Genomic DNA, 25,001 nt, shown 5'->3' with positions numbered 1-25,001 from the left:
AACAGTTAGCTAGGAACAGTTAGCTAGGATTTGGTTAATATAGTTTTAAAGTTTTACGTAGTTAATTAATTGGTTACTAATCAATTTTATTTTGTCCATTATTTTCTTCATTATGCCTCTTGTCAAATCTTGACTTGGATTCTGATCGGTCAAAATCCGAATATGAAATTGAACTTGGATGAAAATAGTTGTTCTTTAGTGAACGGATACGTATATGTGTGAATTTGAGCAGTATTGTTAATGACTGCTGAATCTGAATTGAAGAATGTACAATGTAATTTATTAATGTGAAATCTTAAATATTTCTCGGGTATTACCTACCCGTTAAAATATTTTCATCATTAACAGTTTGTATGAAAGGATTTTTAATTACAATCTTTATGAAAATATACTTACATATATATTTTCTTCAGATGTAATCATGGATTTAATGAGTTAATATGATATTAAACTCATTCGATTTACGGTTAGAACTAGAGTACATAATCTCTAAAATATTAGAGATTACATAATCATCATGTCGAACGAAGATCAATGATATAGAACGTCATGTAGAATGAAGATAACCGATGTAGAACAAGATGTAGAACGAATATTATGCTCGAGGTATAGATTGCGATGTTGAGGCGTGTGATGTTGAAACTTGGGTTGTTAGTGTTACTGTTGGTGCCGGTAATGTTGCTGAAGTTGGTACGTTTTGCACTATATCCTCCAAAAATCATTATTTGAGCACGAAGCTCGTTGACTTCTTCGATTACTCCGGGATGATTGTCTGTCGGAACGAGTGGGTGAATAAGGTTTAGAATTTTAGATAGAATATAATCGTGGCGATATACTCTGGAAATGAGTGTGGAAATGGTGTTTCGAATGGGTTCGCCGGTAAATGCTTCAGGTTCTTCGCCAAGAGGTGAATTCAGTTAGTGGAAAGGGTCATCTTCTTCTCGTCTCCATTGATTAAGTCGACTACGAACTCATCAGATAAATTGATTCATTCTGGTGACTCCATATCAGAATCCGAGGGACTTGAACTAGTTGTGAGTTTCATTGCGTACGATTGAATAAAGGATTTTTAGAAATGAAATGATTTCCGGCTATCGGACGTTATTCTAATTACATAGAATATCTATATCTATAGAACAAAAGATTTCGTAGATTACGGAGGAAATTACGGAATATATCAGGCAAAGTTTACAGTAACAGATACGCTAAGATATGAATTAGCAGATACGCTAAGATATGAATTTTGTCTATACACTATTCATGCAGTAAATGTAGTAAGATGTGTCTAGACTAAGAATGGTAAGCAGGTAATTTTCGACAAGAAATGATAAGCAAAACTTTTGACATGCAGACCAGGTTCAAGTCCAGACTCATCAATGTAACCTAACAACTACTAAGTCGAAGTCCAGACACACTAATGCATCCTAACAACTACATGTTAAACACACTAATGCAGACCTGGTTCGCTAAGACCACCGCTCTGATACCAACTGACGTACCCAGTCCTAATCTATCCGGATGAAGTCCATATCGATTATAAACGATTCACAATAGTTGATTACATCGCGAGGTACTTGAACTCTAAATGATACATTTTACAAACATTGCATTCGTTTTTAAAAGACAAACTTTCATTTCATCGAAAGTTGACGGTATGCATACCATTTCATAATATATCCAACTATAAATGACCTAATCTATCATTTACTTAATAATAATCTCTAATGAACTTCAACGACTCGAATGCAACATCTTTTGAAATATGTCATGAATGACTCCAAGTAATATCCTTAAAATGAGTTAATGCACAGCGGAAGATTTCTTTCGAACCTGAGAGTAAACATGCTTTAAAGTGTCAACCAAAAGGTTGGTGAGTTCATTAGTTTATCATAATCATTCATTTCCATCATTTTAATAGACCATAAGATTTTCATTTTCATTTCTCATAATTAAACATCTCATAGCAGGCTTTTCGCATCTTGCATAGTGATAAAAATCATTCATATGATGAACACCTGGTAACCGAACTAACAAGGATGCATATGGAATATCCCCATCATTCCGGGACTCTACATCGGACATGATAAAATCGAAGTACTAAAGCATCCGTAACTCGGATGGGGTTTGTTGGGCCCATAGATCTATCTTTAGGATTCGCGTCAATTAGGGTGTCTGTTCCCTAATTCTTAGGTTACCAAGCTAAAAGGGGCATATTCAATTTCGATCATTCAACCATAGAATGTAGTTTCGATTACTTGTGTCTATTTCGTAAAGCAGTTATAAAAGTTGTGCATGTATTCTCAGCCCAAAAATATAAAGGGTAAAAAGGCAAATGAAACTCACCATACTGTATTTTGTAGTAAAAATACATATGATGTCATTTAACAAGTGTAGGGTTGACCTCGGATTCACGAACCTATATTATTCATATATTTATTAAAACATACCACATTTAATCAACTAAGTTTACTTATATTTTATAATGTATTAAGTTTAAAATCTTTATATATATAATTACATTAACACTTATAATATGTTACAATATATATAATATATATTTTAATTAATGTTATAGCAATATATATATATAATAAATATATTAGTTAATATATTAAAAATTTTAGTATGTAATATTAGTATACTTGTAATATATTTTTATATAAATATTATTTGTTTGTTAAAATAATAATTATAATAATACTAAATTAATAATGATAATACTAGTAATTAAAAGAAATAATAAAAGTAATGTTAATACTAATAATAATAATATTGATAATAATATTAATAATGATATAAATATTAATAATGACAATAATAATAATAATAATAGAAATGTTAAATATTAATAAAAATGATAGTTTTAGTATTAATGTTAAAAATGTTAATTTTGATAAAATGATAATTTTAACGTTTTTAGCAATCTTACTAATAATAACGATAATGATACTAATAATATTAATTATATTAATGGTAATAATAATCCTAACATTAATGTTATAAATAATTAACATAATAATAAAAACAATAATAATAAGAGAAAATGCTACCTCCTAAAGAATCGGAATTAAAAACCAAAGACCTCTGCCCGGGCTCGAACTCGTGACCTCTCACTCACCCACAAACATCCTTAACCATTCATATGTGTCCATTTTTCCGTTTAAACTATAACTCTAATATCTTTTATCTTAATCTCCGTATTCATCTTCATGTTCTAATCACTCCTTCATATTTGTCGTAACAGCCAGCAGGAACCAGAATTTGGGGTCGGCCCAACAAGAAAAATAATTGGGTCACGACCCAAATAACTAATACGGCCCAACACTAAACAATTTGAAGACCCAGTCCACAGTAACATATGGCGGGTTTGTTCTTCCTTCCCTTCGTAATCGTTCTTAACCATTTCATTATTAATATCACGATCATTGAATTATTATCTTACTCATAATCATAAACATATTTTTTATCATTTCATGTATCATTTATCAATTATTATTATCATATATTCTTTATCACAATCACCATCTAACATCACTTATCATAATGTCAATATCACCATCTTTATAATCGTCATCTCCATCATCATATATCACGATCATCACCATACGTTCATCATAAACATAACCATTTATCATTATCATAACCACTTAACCTCATCATCATACTAATACATCATCATCATTATTTCTCTTGGCCCAACAGAAAAATGTAGGACTTCAGCCCACCAGAAACTGAAATTCGGCCCAAATAGCAAAAGGAGTCCAATTCATTATCAGTTGTAGGATATCGAGCAGGGATTTGTGACCGAAATGTATTATGCGAATAAAATAAAAAGTGGGGTTATCTATCATTGAATTTGTCGGCCACCGTATATGGATATCACATTCATCTCCCTTTTGTTTATTATTTTTTTTAATGACGATGGAAGGAAGAAAATAATGAAACCAAAAAGTGGTTACCTTTACAACTCATTATCCTATCTTTATTTTCCATTCTTTTCGAGTTTAAATTCCACATAATCAGGAGAGGAGTACAGCGGTTAAATTAAAGGAGACAATTTGACCAATATTACTTTGTAAGACAAATAACAAAACCCATGTTGGTTTTGGTTTCGTTGCAGCCAAACAGAAATACGGTTAAGGTGGGTTGTTGATGGGTTTTTGGTTGTCCAGTTCTTAATGGTGGTATTAAGAGATGTTGACGGTGGCGTACAGCAGAGTGGTGGTGATGAAGTCGTGAAGATGGTGATAGTAGTAGAAGGGTGGTGAGGTGCTGGTTGTGGTGGTAGTCGGTCGTGGTGAGTCGTGATAGTGTTTGCAGGTCACGAAGGTTCACAAGTCAGGAATGAAGAAGCAATTATGATCTAGTGAACCAAAACAGAAAGAAAAAAAATATATGTACCGTGAATATAATGGTGGTCCATGTTCGATCAATGAAAGGAAAACAGAAAAATTAGGTAATCGATGGTTTGGTAAGGTGGTTTATTTGGTGATAATTGTTTTGGTGACCAACCATTGATGGGTTTGTTTGAGTACATGTAGTAGGTATAGCATCCTACAGTCTTCGAACAGTAGAAGTACAAGAACGATCGATAGTGACAAAAATGGGTGGTGATTCATGTTGATGTTGGCGGTTGTTTGTTGTTTTTGGGGTGGATATCGAACCCAACAGAAACAGTAACAGTAAGCACTTCACGATGGGGTTGTGATGGTGGTCTAGTGGTAATCTTTGTGGTATTGGTTCTATGATGTACCCAATATAGAAATAGAAAACAAATGATGAGATTGTGTTGGTTGTGTGGTGGTCGTTCATCATAGTTGTAAGTTGATAGTGATAATATTATGTAGATTGTTGTTCATCTAGGAGAGGAGTAGAGAGAAGTAGCAGAGAAGAGGTTAAGATGGATATTGTGTTATAATAGAGTAAGAGAAGAGAAAAGAAAGCTAATGCATGAACTTACTTTGGTTGTAATGGTAACCATACTATCATGAACATAATATAAACGATTAGTATTTAAATAAGTATATATCTATCATTATGAATTCATCGTGCACTACACATGAATCCTACTTTTGTTAAGGTCAATGAATGATTTAATAAGTAAAAAAAAAAAATTATTCCATAATTGTGCACAAACAGATAAAAAGCATGTACCTAAAGTTGATCGATAATTGAATATAAATCAATCAAACACAGTAAGCTTAATCAATCTAATATAATAATTCAATCACTAATTTGAGTTTTGATTCAAATTACAGTTAAATGTTAAATCAGTTGAAAACATAAATAATATAATAATGTATCTTAAATAAGGAATGTGTTATTAAAATTAAATAATTAGATCCTAAATATATTTCTAATAAGTCTATAATTTATATCACACATTTTCGGATCACCGTTTATTTTAAAATTATATATATTTCCAATATTCATAAACACGTTTTAAATACACGTTGCGAGTTATTTATATATTTAATTCTAATAATTGATATCTTATTTATATATTCAAATTATGTTATTTAAACCAAACATTTTCGTAATCAAATTCTATTGGGTCGAAAAGCGTTTCCGCACATTTGAAAATAGATTAATCAAATATTATGAAATTCAATTCTCCACTAACTTTTGTCTAACTTTCGTTAATTGACACATTTGTTCTTACTTGTAATCACTTTACCAATTTCCGAATCTTGTTAAAAAGAACGGATTTCTTAAATCATAGTGGACCTCATAACAGAGACTCGTAATCATAATTCCATGTATCTGATAATTCAATCATATGATATTATCTTTTAATCTCGTCGATAACTATAATGAACTTATATTGAAACAAAATACGTTCATATAAAGTATTATATATCTAGTACTTTGTTAACGTTTTCAATTAATAAGTATATATTATATATACATATCTATATACACATAAACGTTCGTGAATCGTCGAGCACAGTCAAAGGGTAATTGATTACATGAATATAGTTTCAAACTTTTCGAGACTCAACATTACAGATTTTGCTTATCGTGCCGAAAACATATAAAGATTAAAGTTTAAATTTGGTCGAAAATTTCTGGGTCATCACTATAATAATATTACTACCTTAAGAAACAAGCGTGCCTAAAATAAAACGCCGCTACCCGGGTTCGAACCCATGACCTCTTGTTAACCACACACATGCCTAACCACTCCACTGCTAGTTACTTCTTTGAATTATCTTCTTCACTTAATTCCTTTAAACCGAATCTCGGCCCAACAAAAGAAAATGGATTCGGCCCAACAGAAAGCGAATGGGATTCGGCCCAACAAAAAGCGAATGGAATTCGGCCCAAATCCAAACATAGCAGCCCAGTCAATTAATATTTAGGATGATTGGACTCTTCCTTGGAGTTTGATTACGAAAGAAAAAAAATATAACAGCGAACTAAAATAAATCAGTCCGAAGCTCTGCTAACCCTAATCGTTATTACTGTTTCTTCATCTTTATGATCATTATCATTAATTAATCCATTATCATTGTAACAGTATCATATCAATGTTATTGTATCACCAGAGTATCATCATTTTTCATAACCCTATACGTAATCATCTTTTCCTGTCACCATATTCCACTCATCTTCTTTCATATCGTATCACCATTATCGTGCTTCTCTTCATGTATCATTGTCTTTCTACTAAATTGAAATCGTAACAGTGATTTAACATGAAACCCAGAACTGTAGCAAAAATGGCGGTGATGGTGGTTTGTTGTGGTTTTCTAAGGAAACAGAAAAGATAGAGGGATTGAGAGGTGATGGTTTAATGGTGCTTGATAAAAGCAAACAGAGAAAGAAAAAAAATAAAAATAAACCACACAGGTGGTTTGGGTGATCGATGGTTGTAGGCGGTGGAGGATGGTGTCGTGTGGGTGGTGAGGTGATGGTAATAGTCATGATGGGTATTGGTTCACGTTCGAAGTAGAAACAGGAAACAAATAGGGCTTACACAGTAGCAACAAACAGATGATAGCAGCAGTTCGATGGTTGTCTAAACAGAAATAACAAGCATGTGGCTATTGTGAATCTACGGTGGTTGAAGCAGGAAAAGTAATGGTTGTTTATGATGGGTTTGTGAGTGCACATAAAACATAAATGGGTTTCGTTGATTGGTTAATTGGTGGTGATTAAGTGGGTCTGTGATGGTGGTTATCATAGGTGACGGGATCCTATCAAAAAGAATGAGATATAAAACGATGCAAGTGAGTTTGGTGGTTTAAGTGTTAGCCGAAGGTGGTGTAGGTCGGTTTGTGGTGTACTCGAAAAGCATAAGTAAAAAACGAAGATGGTGCAGTTCTTGGGTGTTCAACGAGCAGTGATCAACACGAAGTCGGATAGTAGCAGTAGTATATTATAAGATGGCGATGATGTTCATTAGATGATAAGAGTTATGGAGAGGGTGAAGGTTGCTTGACAATAATCAAATGGTGTTGGATTATTCTCGGATAGTAACCAGGAACAAGAAGAGAATTTGGGTGTGATGGTGTTTTTTACACTTCATGTGTATAAGTCACCTATATATATAAATCTATCTATATGCTATAATCTAAAATATGATAAAGTTAATTACTATAATAATAATATAAATCCTAAACGTGCCTATATTGAATTCAGCAGCCACTGAATTTGATTTTATTCTACCGACAGTTTTAACGGACTGCTAAATCGTACCCTTTTGTTAAATCAGTGGCGGATAAAAATATCTTAGAAAAATCTCAAAATTTTACAGTAATTATCTTTATTTATTTTGGTCATTATGGTATAAAATTCGATCCTTAATTTTTTAAATAAAAATTACATCAACGGTCCCTCTCAATTCCGGGTAAAATATAAAAAGTGTTAAAATTAAATAACTAGATCCTAAATACATTTTTTTAGTAAACCTAAAATTTATAGAACTCATTTTCGGATCACCGTTTATATTAAAATCATATAAGTTCGAATTAAACTTCTCTAAATAATAATCGAAACGTCCAACGACTATTATAATCATTTAATATTTATTTTTAATATACATTATATATACATTTAAATATATATGTATCTATTTACAAATATTTGTTCGTGAATCGTCGGTAATGGTCGAAGGTCAATTGAATATATGAAACAGTTCAAAAATTTTGAGACTCAACGTTGCAGACTTTGCTTATCGTGTCAAAAATATTAAATCGTATCGAGAGTTTGGTTTAAAATTAGTCAAAATTTTCCGGGTCACTACATAAACACCACATTATCAAACCTCATAAAACTTAAACCTGATATCAGAAGTAATAAATCCACATAAACCGAAAAAAAACACTAAAACCGAACCGATAATATTTGGTCCAGTCCTCGGTCCATGTTTTTGCTACTAGGAAGGTTGTGCACTATGGGCGAATTTTGACTCATTTACTTAAAAGCTATTTTCTCTCGCATCGTTTGTAGTTCTCGGTTCTTGTATCTCTTGTCTTGAAGAACCTTTTTGATGGCGCCGCTGCTTCTCCGGTTTCTAAGCACTTGGCTTGGAACACAACACCAAATGATCCATGCCCAACAACACGCTCAGACATGTAACTAATAGTATGAAACAAAACAAACACAATCGCATCACTACCAATGCACATATATTAAAATATCAATCCACGAAAAGAATCTGCAAAATGAAATTTACCTGTTTCGGCTACCCATTTCTACCACAAATGGTTGTCACAATTATATGGCCTGTCTCTGCTCCATTGCAATCAACTATAGCAGGCTCCACTTCCTATACGTATGAAAAGGAAAACATTGTGTTTAATAGTTGCAATATATTATAATCAACAGAAGATTATGACATAAATATGATTAGGTTACTTATTCACTAACCCTCTCACCCCTAATTTTCATGTCATTTAACTCATCAGGCAACCTTTCAACAACAACAACTGTATCTCCACTAGGTTCTCTCACTGTGTTGGTGCAGGTACCACACTTACCGAAGCCATCGATGTGGTAAATTGTCAAAGTAGGCGTCCTTTTTTTGTAACTTTATATTCTTATCTGCAAAATACACAAGGCAAGACTTTTCAAAAATCAAATCTCATAAATTCAACATAGTCATTCAAGTGCATAATAACATCTAACTATGCAACTACAGGTTTCCTCCACAAATTAAACTAATTTTTTTTGTAAGCGGTTTTAAAATTGGGACAAAGTAAAAGCCATAATTTCTTTTTACAACAGATTACCCAATCAATACTTTGGATCAGATTACATCGATTTGATTAAAACGGACAAATCAAACCCTAATAACTCGATTTTGTATATTCAAATTGACAGATCCATAACAGGAAACTAATTGGCATCCATCCAAATTAACATAAGATATGAGACCTGGACAGATTTTGATCACCTGACCTGGTCAAACCTACTCCCTGCCAATTTCACCACCTGGCTACATCTAACACTTCAAATAGCATGCCATTTCGACCTACAATACGGCCTATTTTTTCAACTTAGTGTAATCTTTTTTGTTAAATAGAGACAAAACATATAGTCAGGCTATATTTCAAAATATATTATAATAACAAAACAAACTTATAGCATATAATAGATTTAAATCCATGGCATATAGAAATTGAACACATAAAACTCTTTGTACCAATTTAATGTAAACTCCAAAATAAACATACTTTTGAACTTAAAAATATAAAACATATATACCTCAAGTGAAAGATAGTTATTCTGTAGAAGCTTCACAACTATTGGAGGAAGAACAACATGCCTATCAATCGCATAACTTAAAACTTAGGAGTGTATGGATAACCTCTGACATTATTTTTGAAGCAAAGCATATCTGAAACACATTTACTCAAATTTACAATGCAGGTTACCATTTAAAAAAAGGTATAAAATCTTTTTGTATAAAACATGTAAGTAAACAAACATACCTTTTCAACACTATCAGATATCAAAACAACTTATCTGAACCAAATACAAAAATCATCATGTACCAAAATATAAATTTGAGCCAAACAAAGTAGTTATACTATAAATTTTGAACCAAACAAATCAGTAGGGGATAGAAAGTTTACATAAGATGATAATTTAAGAATCCAAAGCTTTCTTAGCAGTCGTTTTTAGTAAGAAACTTAAAAAATATATAGAATACAAATCCATTTGAAAAAATGAACAGATAAAAAATAGAGGCATATCTTACTTGCAATAGTAATAGTAATAATGAAGTAAAGCTGACCTTACAAAGTGGTCAACATTCATTTGAAAATACAGTTGAAACTTGAGGCACTTCAACTACAAGTATAGATTATCGAGAGTTGAACAAGAGGACGGTTAAGAACAAGTATCCTTTGCCTAGAATCAATGATCTGTTTGACCAGCTTCAGGGTGCGTTGTACTTTTCAAAGATAGATCTTAGATCTGGGTATCACCAGGTTCGGGTTGCAGAATCTGATATACCAAAGACAGCGTTCAGAACGAGATATGGGCATTACGAGTTCTTGGTTATTCCATTTGGGTTGACGAATGCTCCAGCAGTCTTCATGGATCTGATGAACAGGGTCTGTAAACCATATTTAGATCAGTTTGTTATTGTGTTTATCGATGATATATTGGTATATTCAAAGACAGAGGCTGATCATGCGACACATCTTCGATTAGTGTTAGAGTTATTAAAGAAAGAGCAGTTATACGCTAAGTTCTCGAAGTGTGAGTTTTGGCTTCGAGAGGTGCAGTTTCTGGGTCATGTTATCTGTGAGGCAGGTATTAAAGTGGATCTGTCGAAAATAGAAGCGGTAATGGGTTGGAATTCACCGAAGACACCGACAGAAGTTAAGAGTTTCTTAGGTCTTGCGGGTTATTATCGCCGGTTTATAAAATATTTTTCTAAAATAGCGGGTCCGATGACCAAATTGACTAGAAAGGATGTAAGTTTCCTATGGGGAGATCAACAGGAACAGGATTTTCAGACTCTGAAATAGTTATTATGTCAGGCTCCAGTGCTAGCATTGCCAGAGGGTTCAGATGACTTTGTAGTTTATTGTGATGCGTCATTTGCCGGGTTGGGGTGTGTACTGATGCAGAGAGATAAAGTTATCGCGTACGCTTCTCGTCAGTTAAAGATACACGAACGTAACTATCCGGTTCATGATTTAGAAATGGTTGCAGTGGTATTTGCGTTGAAGCTATGGAGACATTACTTATACGGTACAAAGTGTGTAATATGTACAGATCATAAGAGCCTCCAGCATATTTTCACGCAGAAAGAACTGAATATGCGACAGAGACGGTGGATTGAGCTTATCAAAGACTATGATTGTGAAATAAAGTATCACCCGGGCAATGCGAATGTTGTTGCCGATGCTTTAAGTCATAAGAAAACCGTGGAAACTGTGAAGTTTATGAGGACCGAAATTGTTTCAGACCTTGTTGAACAATTAAAACAAGTTCAAGCCCGAGCTTTATTGGAGGAGAATTTAAAGACTGAACTGATGACCAAAATCAAGAACCAATTGACTGACGATTCCCGTGGACTAAAGACGTTTAAGAATCGAATTTGGGTGCCTATGCTTGGAGATTTAAGGAAATTGATCTTAAATGAAGCGTACAAATCGAGGTTGACTGTCCATCCGGGTAGTACTAAGATGTATAATGACTTGAAACCGATGTATTGGTGGCCAATGATGAAGAAAGATATTGCTCAATTGGTAGAAAGATGTCATATTTGTGCACAGGTTAAGGCAGAACATCAGAAACCCTATGGTTCATTACAGCAGTTGAAAATTCCAGAGTGGAAATGGGATCATATTACGATGGTTTTTGTAACCAAATTACCTAGATCTCAGAGGGCCAACGATATGATATGGGTAATTGTTGATCGACTGACGAAAAGTGCACATTTCTTAGCAATAAAAGAGATAGTTTCGATAAGTACTTTGGCAGATTTGTACTTAAAAGAAATAGTTAGTCGACATGGGGTTCCATTGTCTATCGTATCTGACAAAGATTCTAGATTTGTGTCTAATTTCTGGAACAGTTTACAGAAAAGTTTGGGAACGAGGGTAAATCTGAGTACAGCGTATCATTCACAGACTGACGGTCAGAGTGAGCGTACAATACAGACACTAGAGGATATGCTTAGATCCTGTGTGTTAGAGTATGGTGGTCCGTGGGATATCCATTTACCTTTGATCGAGTTCGCTTACAACGATACATATCATTCGAGTATTGGCATGCCGCCTTATGAAATGTTTTATGGTCGCAAATGTAGAACACCGGCTTGTTGGTTAGAAGCCGGAGAGAAATAGTTTGCAGGTCCAGAATTAGTTCAGATAACAGCAGACAAGGTAGCTATAGCGCGTGAAAAGTTAAAAGTGGCTCGTAACAGACAGAAAATGTACGCTGATCCACGTAGACGTCCAGTAAACTTTGAGGTAGGTGATCTTGTTTACTTGAAAGTTTCACCGTGGAAGGGTGTTATCAGGTTTGGTAAGCGGGGTAAGTTAGCTCCGAGATACATTGGGCCATTCAAGATTATTCAGAGGATTAATGATCAGACGGTTGTATTAGAGCTCCCGACAGAGTTAGCAGGAATTCATAACACCTTCAATGTGTGTTACCTTAGGAAGTGTAAGGTTGATGATGAGACGCAACTGGTTCCGTTGAGTGATTTAAGGGTTGACTTGAATCAAAAGTTAGTTGAAGAACCGATTAGGATTGTTGATAGAAAGGTAACCAAACTAAGAAGGAAGAAGGAGATCCATATGGTTCTCATTGAGTGGAAGCATAGTTTAGGATCGAACCTTACGTGGGAGACCGAAGAGTTGATGAAGGCTCGCTATCCACATCTGTTTGACCTTGACCAGATTCCGAGGACGGAATCTCTTTAAGGGGGTGGATTTGTAACATCCTCCGATCGGGCCTAGAAGTAAGATGACATTTTTGCCCTTGGGCATAATTATGTGGTTATTTATGCCTTTATTTTATTTATTTGTGTAATATTATTTTATTATTTGGTTAAGACCAGTTTGTGACAAGGGTCACAGAACAGGTTCGTTTATTTAATTTGGACTCCGTTAAAGTAGTCAAATTAAGTAAGAAAGATTTCAGATACCTGCTAAATACCCGTGTGTAATGGGGTATGGGATTTAACACCAATTAAGTGTATAGTACAGCTCTTTTTCCTCTCATTTCCCTAATTCTCTTGAAAATTCCCAAATTCACCCGTACATTCTTCTTCTTCATCTCTAACCCTAGATTTCACCAAATCTTGTTATTGGTCTTTAAGTTTGTTGGAAATCGATTTCTTGTGATTTCTAGTGTCTAAACAAGGTAATAATCGTTCAAATTCGTGCTTGAATCTGTGTCAAAATGAGTTTTAAAGTTAGGTTTTTTCAAAGTAGGTTTTGGTGCTAAATTGGTTGATTTAGATGTTGTTTGAGTGTAAAAGTTGTGGGTTTATGTTTCTAAATGTTTGGTGTAAAAGATGTAACCAGTTTTGAGGTCAAAAACGTGTCCAAAGTCGAGATTTGGTGATTTTGGGTTAAAACCCGTCACTTTGCTGCTGTTGCAGCTGATGAACTACCTTCGGCCGATGGTCGTTAACCATCGACCGATGGTGAGGGACGATCGGCCGGTGGACAAGACCATCTACCGATGGTGTATGGCTTCTGACCAACTGATGTAATTTTGACGATCGACCGATTGGGGGAGACCATCGACCGATGGTGTATTGACAATCGGCCGATGGATGGGACCATCGACCGATGGTCTTAGGAAGTGAAATTTTTACTAAGTGTTGAATTATAGCTGTTATGCTGTCCGTATGTTTTTATGATTTTCAGGATGTAAATTCTGAAAATGCATAAGTGTTAAGTAGACCTTTTTGTGGCGCTTTTTGTGACTGATTCCTGTACTGTGTTGTGTTGTATTAACGGACAGAAACTAACTTGATTTGCCTTATGTTCAGGTGATAAGAATAAGGAAGCCGCTCAGTGATAGATTATCTGAGCTAGTTGCTGGTATTCGGTGAGTGGGTCTATCTCCGGATAGAGTATTAAGTAGCTGACACGCTACTTGTTCAGACTTTTTATTATCTATGTTTATATCCTGTATTATTGCCATGTGTAGTTAAATATTGCCATGCTAGTTAGGACAATTGCATGTCTGCTTATTTGTGATCGTATGTGCGCACTGTTAGTTGGACATCCACTGAGGCGGCAAGGTTGGGTTGATGTGAGGTCGACTGTGGTAGCATGGTCGGGTCATGATGTTACTGATTGTTCAGTATAGCATAGAAGGACACATGTGTTGCGTCTGGATGGTTATGCAGTGGAATCAGTAAAGTTGACTATCGGTAGACTGTAGCTTGATCAACTAAGTCGTGTGCTCGTACAAGCCGCCGATCCTCATATTGTCTGTTGTTGTGTATGCTAGTTCAGGACGTTAGCATAGTTGTGACCCTTGCATGCTCAGTTGCTTATGATTGGTCTGTTAGATAGTATCCATTCACTTAGCTGTGTGCTAACTCCCCCACATTTTCACCCCTTGCAGGTTTAGGTACTGCTGATTAGGACGGGTGTTGCGGACGGGTTGAAGACATGTTTGACTACTAGCTTAACTCTGATGTTTTCTAATTTTGAAAGGATTTATGTAACACCGTCGTTTTGAAATGTTGTAATAAAGTTAACTAAGATGATTTGGTAACTATGTTCGTAAATGTTATCTAAGGGTATTTATGTAAATTCAGTCTTCCGCTGTGAATAAAAAAAAAATCAGGGTGTTACAAAAACTCAATCTAAACCCTAAATCTAAACCCTAAACCCTAAATTTCTAAACCCTAATATCTAAACCCTATAAACCCTAATATCTAAACCCTAATATCTAAACCCCAATAGCTAAAACCTCAACATACGCTCGAAAAACACGATAGTTGTTATATATTGCTTCTTCGAGCGTTTTCCCGCCAAAATAAAAACATTTATCACAAAGTGTCTCTACTAAATGTTCATATTTTCATCCCATCTATAATGTTCGTGAACAAAGTTTTTTCAAAAAACGAAAAAAAAAGTTTTTGCTTCCCCCCGCTTCCCCCCGATTGGTTACTTCCCTCTTGATCCTACCCCTATATATATATATATATATATATATATATATATATATATATATATATATATATTAATATTTTTGCCAAAAAGAAAAAAAAGTGTAATCAAATAAATGCCCACGCCTGCAATATAGAAACTAAATGAGAGTTAATTCACTCAACCAACCAGTTTTTAAAAGAAAACACGATTAGGTGACTGAGTTGTCAAAAGTTTACATCCAATTAAAGTTGGCAGTGCCTTCATCAGTTGTATGTGAACATTGTATCTTCCAAAATTCCTTCAGGTTCATGTGCTAGTATCTCCCAATATCGTTCAACAACAAATCCCAATGTGGGGAATTGAAATGGACGATATAATCATTTAATTTCCTAATTAGTTACTGTGCACTACACTTTTAAACTTTATACTTCTTTTGTTAAACAGACTTATACCTGACAAGGACCATAGCTTAGGACAAGATTTCTACCATCTGTAGAAAAATTGAAAACAATGGCATCTTTCAGTAGCATTGTCTGAAATCTTGTGAAGGAAGCACCTATTCGAAGATCTATTTCCTGCACATGCCACCAGATAGCCCTATAATTTAACAAGTAGATGCCAAATTAAATTCATTTATTATTTTTTTTTTTCTAAAGGTATATATAAGAAAAATAACATGAAAGAAAATGAAACAAATGAGAAGCAAGTAAAAAATCACCCAATAGATATAATTTTTTATTCCATAAAACCTGATATATCATTTTATCCAAATAATTAATTTGTTATACATATAAGACAACTTTTATAAGCATATTTGACCAACCTCTATAACCATTTATAATTAGTTACAAAAACATTCCAAAAACGATGTTTCAGATCATCCGACCCATTTTCAACTTAACCCATTTCGACCACCCATATCCCAACATTCCACGCATTTGAAGTAGTACTCACTCGTCTAACAGCTACAGCATCAGAAAATAATGAAGAGAAACGAGCCCTCCATATTGAGATGAGTATTCACACTTGAGCAAACTTCCACAACTTCAAATGCAATATATGTTCTCTCCTTCTCTGTCACAATCGAGCCACAAGACAAGCCATTGGCATTTTCGGGCTTCCTCCTCTAAGGTCCTTTTGATGTCTACCTTATCCTGGATTACATACACCATAGCCAAATTCACAGGTAATAAGTGAGCTCAAGACACATTAACAGTCAAAAAACCTTCAATAGATCATAAAACATCATCCAAAGGAAGCATATGTCAATTATACCTAATGTCATCCCATAACTTTGTTAGAATTCAGACTGCAACATTAGACCCAAGTCCAAACCTCACATACTAACTCTGCATCAAAGATATAGGTCTTTTGTGTATTGATGCAATGGTAACAGTTACGTAAGTTAAATAGAACGAGAATTAAAATTATCACATAAAAAAAGTTAATAGTACTAAAGCAACAGACTTTCACATTTCTCAATTGTACATAGCATAAACTTACAAAATACAAATAAGCTGTATTTATTTGCTTTTATATGTGTCAAACTTTCAGCTCATAAATATCATATATATCTAGTGACCTATTTATGTTACATTTTGCTAACACAGTAAGCTGCCACATCATTTAGTTTTCAAGTCATTAGACCACAAATACATATATATATCAAATGATTAAATCTTAAGTTTAATAAAAATTACAGTACATACAATAGTCTTGCGTGAAATCGATGATACATATAAAAACACTTAACCTTTTGCATTTACCATTCAAATAAGGCATTCTCATTTTCAAAAGCCCTCATATCATATAATAAACTAAAATAGCTCCATTATGAACACGATTTAAGTAACAAAAAATAAAACCAAATTATATACCTCTGGTACATGTTTCTGGATAGGCGCTTGAAACAGATCAACAGGATCACACGAGTGCCACTTTCGATACCGGCCATCGAATTCGATCTCCATTAAATGTCTGGCGACAGATGTAAACATCATTTGACACTGTTGACCTTGAATCTTGTAATTGAATTCGAATATTTTATTGTAACGTGATCTTCCTTCTATTCTTAAACCCTGATTTCGTGATGGTATCCCTGATATAGTTTTTGCTACTAACGGCTTCTCTGCTACGTTTAGAACCTTGATTGCTCTACCTCCGCCGCCTGCCGCCATTTCTGAACGGAAGTTGTCAAGTTGAATTCGAATAGATTATAGAATATACAATTACTGAACTAATTTAAAACGATTTTTGGGGGTTTTTAGAACCCTAGTGTTTTCCCGCCCTTTATTTAACGGATTTAATTTTAATAATAATCTAAATCTAAATATAATAGACATAATTAAGCTTTTGGTCCCTATAGTTTGTAATAGATTATAAGATGGCCCCTAAACTTATTTTTTGACTTGGTTGGACGGTTGGTGCTTTACAGGTTACGCGGTTGGTCTTTGTAGCTTATGACCATTACATATTGTTGTTAAATTCAGTCATATGTCATGTGAGTGAGGGTATTTTCATAATTTTATCTATTCTATTTTATTTTCTAAAATATAATCTATCTATCTATTAATTAATATATATAAAGCTCTAAAATGATAATGTAATTATTAAGCTAATTATTTTTTACTTTTCATAATGATGATGTCATAATTATATATTAATTTAATTAAAAAATTAATACTTATAAAAGGAAATATTAATTTTTCATAGATTGTAATTTAATTTTTTCTAAAAAATTTAAAAGGCATTTATTATTATTAATAATTATATTATTATTATTATTATTATTATTATTATTATTATTATTATTATTATTATTATTATTATTATTATTAAAAATATAGGAAATATTAATATATCCTAAATTGTAATTTTATTTTTCTAAAAAAAATTAAAAGACATTTATTATCATTAATAATTATTATTAATATAAACATAAATACTCAACTTTGAGCGAACTTTATGTTTGTAAAATTAACGAAAAGTTTCTTAGTCGGAATCTGTGGTTCCATGAGGCAATAAACTAAATGACTTTAATATTTATATTCACTTAATAACTAAAACATATAATTAAACTAACTGTTTCGTTTAAACAAACACGTGTTTCCACGGTTCATTTTACTAGTTAAACTAATAAACTCCATATTTCATCTTTCCCAAATTCTCAAACTTTAGATTTTCCAAATTTCTCAAAACCATTTCAATTGCAAATCTACTACCTTCAAAATTTAATAAACTTTTCAAGGCCACTTACAGATATAATACCTAAACCTTTTCTCTTTGACCTTCAAATCAAAAATCAAACACATGACAATCTCAAGTCTATAGTTATCAAATTCAGTAAAAGATATGATCAAAACACACAATTTTCGTCGCTATAATCTTAGATTGAGAATTTACAAATCATAAAGGGTGGGAAAATAAAAGTGGGTTCTGAATTAAGGCGGTGCAGTACCTGGTTCAGTTTATGGAGGTACATTGTTTAATTACCTACATTATATACATTATATATACGATATTTGTACAAATTGGTGTATCATAGTTTTTACGTATTGATCATTAAAATTACAAAACATTCTTTAGTGTTCATTATGTCTGGTCTAACATGGCTATTTTCAAATTATTTCTTTCAAACCGTTCATCAAATTCAATATATCTCACTATTTATATACGAGAACAATACTCAATCTCGCACATACAAGGTATGTGGAGGTGAGATCTTAGTATTTTATATGTTAGATAAAATTTGATTAAATAATTATATGTATTTATTTTCAACATATAAAAATACAAACTTTTAAAACTTATACATATATAATTGTACTTCTACGGTCTCAGTTATATTGGATGGTATTCGTTTTTGTGAAGTCTCGAATTAATCATGCACTTTAATAAATAGATAAAAGTAAAGTGGAAAAGTTTATTTATACATTTAATGTATGGATGTAAAACAAAAAGAGTAACTGAGACAGAGAGTTAAAAAAAAAAGTCAAACTTTCTTTACAAAGATTCACTATACAATTTGGCTTTAAAAAAAAAGTCAAACTTTCTTTAGCTTAAAGATTCACTATATGCTTATATAGTGAATAAGTTCGGTGCCAACGCGCTTTCTAAATTTTAATGTTTTACTAGTCTCGGCGCATGCATTTTAATGTGTCACCGGCATCACGTTATTTGGAAGCGTCAAAGTGTTTGGGCCAAACATTGAACGAGTTAAAAACTATAGAAATCACGTGTAGATGGACCGAGACCCGTGCTATCTAATACTAGTTTGCTGTCATTGCAGATACTACAACGACTGCTTAACACTGGATCACTCAGTGTTCCTGTTCCCGCTATTTAAGACTTCAAACAAGACATTACATAGTAATTGATTATTGTGCGATTGCAACCAGTAGTTTTGGTTATTGTTGTATTTGATTCATACTTCATCTACATTACCATTATAGATCCAAGTTTTGATTCCATTACTATTTGCTAATGTGTTTGATTACATGTTATACAAAACCAGTAGTTTTGGTTGCTGGTGGTTCAAGCCATTTTATGTGTTTTAAAGTTACTCTCCATCCGCCTTAAATATGTAAAACTAAGGTCCAATATAACACTACAAATTTGGTGTGTATAGCTTACAAAAAAATTAATGTATGGACTACATTTTTTCAAACTGCTTGTTGTTGAACTATCATGCAAAGAGCATTGGATTTTAATTTGTATTAACCCAAACCAACTAGCTAGCCGTTCTAACACTACAAATATAGTGCAACAAGTTAATGTGGCATATGAAACCTGTCAAAAGCAACAAAATAACTTTAAGACACGACTTGACCATTGTGAAGCTGCAGAATTTAGTTTATGAAGACTGTAAACCAAAATCTCATTTCTTACAAATAATTGACTTCATCAAACAGAGTTGTAATCCCTTGAATTCAAAAATTTGTTTGAAATCCAACGGACCAATCAGAGCGCGACATGTGGCGCGACAATCACATGTGATTGGAAAAAAAAATCAAAAATTTTTATTTTGGAAAAAAAAAAAATTTGAAAAAAAAATTGAATTTTTTTTTTTAATTTAGCATGTCAAATCCAATCACATGTGATTGTAAACCTCAATCACATGTGATTTTGCATATCAAATCCAATCACGTGTGATTGAAAAAAAATTCAATTTTTTTTTTTCAAATTTCAACCGGAAACAGACTTTAATTCGGTGATTTGATCAAGTTTGTTAGCGTTTCGTGTTAATATCTTCAAAATTTCAGATTTTAATTCGGTGATTTGATTAAGTTTTGATCAAAAACTTGGTGTTTGAAGGGTTTTAGCACAAATTTATTGAAATTCGTCATTATTTGTCATTTTATTGAAAATTTTTTTTCAATCACATGTGATTGAATTTGACATGCAAAATCACATGTGATTAGATTTTACAATCAATAAATCACATGTGATTTACTGCATTTCAAATCCAATCACATGTTATTGAAAAAAAAATTGAAAAAAAAATTTTCGAATTTTTTTTTTTTTTTAAAATTTGAAATTTTTTTTTGAAAATATATATATATATATATATATATATATATATATTTTCTTATTTAAAAAAAAAAATTTCAATCCATGTGATTATCGCGCTACATGTCGCACTCTGATTGATTCTTAGATCTCAACTTAAGAATTGGTTTCATTTGAATATTCCTCTCATCAAACATTATATAAAGAGAACTAGAAAATCAAAAATGTAAAACGATCATCCAATTTTATGTATTAATTGTCATGTCCCACAACAAGCAAGACATTGGAAACGAGAGACAATAACTAAAATCATTAATGAATTGTGGTTAAGGATCCAAGTAGACAAGTTCTGCTTTCGAGGAAGCTCGTGGGAACCGTATAACATCCTTAGCGAAGTTGAATTTTTCATTCGCATCACTAGTTTCACGGGGTCGGATTGATATCTTTTCAAGAGTGGGAGAATGCTCAAGTAAAAGCTTTATAAAGAGCAACAAAGGTCTTGATCTTTCGACATCCATTATATTTATAGTTTTTAATCCATTCAATGTTTGGTGCAAACAGTCAAACGCTTCCAAATAAGCTAATGCTGGTTTCACATCCAAATCCAAATGCATGTTCTCAAGATCCTAGAAATACATTAGAAGTGAGACTGACTGTGTATTCAAAAAACCCTAGAAATACATCTAAATACGTGATTATTATAAAAGCACACACAACACAAAACGCACAAGAGAAAACATATAGCACTCTTTACCTGATTATCGAAATCAAGTCGTTCTAAGTTAGGCGAGTTTCGAAGAATGCATAAAACACCTTGAAGTTGAAACAAATCACCAAATTTGAATTCGTATAAGGTGAGTAACTCTAAACTATTAGCAGGGTGTGGAAGCCACTTGGGAATATTTTCTGCAATAGAAAACTGTGAGGATGAAAGTGAGATTTTAAGTTACCAAAGAAGATATGGACGATGATATGAAAGAATATATGAGAACAAAAATGAATTATTAGAATTTAAGTTCAAAATAATACCTGGAGAAAATACCCGTTGATAAGTAAACTACAAAGACATGGCATATTACTTAACAAGCTAGCCAAATTAACTCTTTCAACTCCTTGAATGGGTTTTAGGAAAACTATACCAACCGATTTACTATTCAATAACTGAAGCAAAGTTGCATCAGGGCAACTTATGACCACTAACACAAACAACTTTGTAGACTTGATCTTGAAATTGTAAACATTGGTGCATTCAAACAGTTTCAACTTCTTAAGTTGTGGTATGTTGATGATAGTTCCATGCAAGTTAGCCCCAAATTCAATATTCTTGAGCGAGAGATTTTTGAGATAGAGAAACCCTTGAAACTCGAGTGATGGTTTAATGATACAGTTTCCAAGTTTGAGCTTTCTTAATTCTAGACAACGAAAAAAATAACATGGAAGTTGATAACGTCGTTTTTTATTAATAATGACAAGTTCTCTAACACCGTCTCTTGACAAGGATAACATCCACTGATCGACTTCTTGAAAGCTATCAAGAATCATGTTTGGTATGTGAAGATGTAACTTTAAGATAGGACCCTTTAGAAAGTAAAAGATTTGGTTTGTGATCCTAATAAACCCATTATGACCAAAAGCTCCTTTTTGGCAAACTTTTCAGAGAAACGTTTATCAAGAACCAGCGACCTCATTGAGGTCCATTTGTACCTCCATCTTTTTGATAAAACATGTGTCTTCACAGCATCTTGAATTGGAAGCTTCTCTAAAATCAAGTCAATCAAATTCTCGGGCAAGTTACTGAATCTATCCACTTCGGTACAAGTTACAAGCCTCCTCTTAGTATTATAATTATTACCTGTCATAAAATTCAATAAAGAAAAACAAATCCATCGTAATACTCTTGATTTGTGTTTTTATTGTAAATGGACTTGAAATTAACATGACAAGTAACAAAATAAACACTTGTCTGCAATACTTATTATTGAAGGTTGAAAGCATTTTTCTTCACACTCTTAATAATATGCCGCTGACTGTCGATAGTAACATTTTCATCAACTATCAGGAAATGAACATTCTCCTTACAAAAGAAGGGTTGTAACATGGGAATGATGTCGGATGACATAACTAAGTGGTGGAACAAAGTACTCAAGTGGTTAATAATACAAGTGTACTACTGAAGAGATAAGTAGAGACAACAATAAACATCTCAAAGAGAGAAACGAGGCGATTGCAGAAATAAACAAAGTTGAGTAGTCGAACAAGAAGGTTCAAAAAGTTATTAAGGGTAAAAATGGGGGCTATGAAATCTTAAATGGTCGTAATAGTGTCCATCCTAAAGCAATACTACGCAGTATCCAAAAGCATACGAGAAACAATTTCCTTATACATACAGAGTTATAGCTAAGGTCGACATCTGGTTTTGCTTTGAAGAAAGAAGTACTCACAAAGAAATGAAAGATGTATAGCTAGTGGCATATCCTTAACAAACTCATTTTTGCATCATGCCGAAATAAGACAGCGTAGCCTTATAGGCACTAGGATGAACAATGTACTAACTTAAGTGTGTATCAAATGAAGGTCTTGTTGTTTCAGCTCCAACATAGGTGTATCAAATGAAGGTCTTGTTGGATGAAAAGGTTGTTTTCTTAAACCCAAGTGTTAGACCTTGATTCCAAGCAGACACTCATAAAATAAGGCTATTTTTACACTAAGTCAATCCTATCATACTTGCTACTTCACTTTTTAGGGCTTCTAATAAATGTCTAGGTATAATTTCGGTTACTTGGATATGATTAAAATAAATCGCCAACTAGGTTATAACAATGATAATTACATAAAGTTGCCAAACCAGGACCTACGAATCAACTGGAATAAAGTATGTATGTATTATTATAGAATTAGAGACCAGAAGATAAAAAGTCGAATAGATAAAAATTACAACAGGAATCAAGTTTTTTCAAACATAAGTACGTTTATATGAAAGAATTAAACCAAATTATGAGGTAAAAATAAACTTGCCCATATTCAGAATTATAGATGAATCCATCGGAGTACTGATTAGAGTTTAGCGCCCAAATTGAGAAGCCATTCGTTTCAAGATTTTCATAGTTTTTAGGGTTTAGGTGACTGTAGTTTATACTCCGTAATAAGTTAAGGTAATTAAGTAAACATCCCTCCACTTTTGTTTTGTGTGTATGCTCCAAAACCTAAAACTTTTATTTGCAAAATTGGTCCCTTGTTTAATTTTAAACTCTATTTTAAATTTAGCTTTATGTATACAGACCAACATTTGAATTCTTTAAACCAAAACAGATTAAATAATTTAGTAATCATCAGAGTTAGATTAATTTTATGGATTTAATATAATTGGACCTAAGTATTTCTTTCATTGGAACATGTAAACTTAGAAAATATAAAAATGTTATGACACTGTACAATGTGATAGATAATATCAAACATTTACGGAGTACTTATGTAAGACCCTGATTTTCTGAAGCAAGAAGGACATTCCAAGTAGAGGAACGGTGTTCCAAAAGCAAGAACGACGTTGTAGAAGTAAAGTTGAACAGAACATGTTTTGAGCAGTTTGGGGAACGAGACGTTCTATTATGTGGAACGACGTTCCTGAGTACGTGTAAAGGAACGACTTTCCTAACCCTGGAACGACGTTCATGTTGCCAGATCAGTTTTAAACACGCTTTTTAGGCTTATTTGAGAGGAATCTCGGTATTTTCACATGTGGACATATTTATAGCTTGAGATCAGATCTAGATCTCATTTCTACCTAATTTCTCACCAACCAAACCCTTCGTAGAGCGAGAAAGGGGTTTTCTAGTGAGAGGAAGCTCCAATGGTGATGAAAATGGTGATGTTTGCCCAAATTGGAAGTGGATCTTGGTTCTTCTCGTTGTTTCTAGCTACTATCTCAGTTTTAGAGTTGAGGTAAACCCTAGATCTGATTTTATATACTTTGATTTTGATTTGGGGTTAGGGTTTGAGTGAGTGTTGGGTTATAAACCCCATTTCTCATAAAATTGGGGGTTTTTATTGTATGTATTATGTAAGTAAACCCGATTATTGTGGGTTTAGAGTTTGATGATGAATATGGAAGTATTTGTAATGGTTTGGGTGTTAATCACTAGTTTGTAAGTGTGTTAGTGATTTTGATGTTCGTAAGAACATTGTGTTGGTCGGATTGGGTGTTGACCTTGATTTGGTGTCAAACTAGGATTTGAGGCTAGTGTTGGTGTAATAAGTACTTAAGTACTTGGTTTATGTTGTTCATTTGTGGATTAAGGCCTAATCACTAGTCATTAGTGATTTTGGATTGAATTTGACATAAGTCAAAGGAGGTCAAGTGTGATATGGATCAATATTGCACATGTTGTAGTTTTGGTGTAAGTGACA

The 25,001-nt window shown here is 33.1% G+C and overlaps 1 protein-coding gene and 1 pseudogene across 1 annotated transcript; both read right to left on the bottom strand.

Annotated features, from left to right (window-relative positions):
* Positions 1–8,396: 8,396 nt before the first annotated feature.
* Positions 8,397–8,993, bottom strand: LOC139876650 (glycogen synthase kinase-3 homolog MsK-1-like; annotated as a pseudogene).
* Positions 8,994–20,923: 11,930 nt separating this feature from the next.
* Positions 20,924–22,139, bottom strand: LOC139875097 (F-box/FBD/LRR-repeat protein At1g13570-like). The gene is made up of 3 exons (XM_071862463.1): positions 21,627–22,139; positions 21,352–21,516; positions 20,924–21,223 (listed from the first exon to the last, which is right to left on the bottom strand). Exons 1-3 carry the CDS (start codon positions 22,137–22,139, stop codon positions 20,924–20,926), a joined length of 978 nt encoding a protein of 325 aa, XP_071718564.1.
* Positions 22,140–25,001: the final 2,862 nt, after the last annotated feature.

Source organism: Rutidosis leptorrhynchoides, chromosome 11 (genome assembly GCF_046630445.1).
Source record: "Rutidosis leptorrhynchoides isolate AG116_Rl617_1_P2 chromosome 11, CSIRO_AGI_Rlap_v1, whole genome shotgun sequence".
NCBI lineage: Eukaryota > Viridiplantae > Streptophyta > Magnoliopsida > Asterales > Asteraceae > Rutidosis > Rutidosis leptorrhynchoides.
Note: the sequence above shows the minus strand (reverse complement) of the source record. Positions and strands in the feature narration are given on the sequence as shown.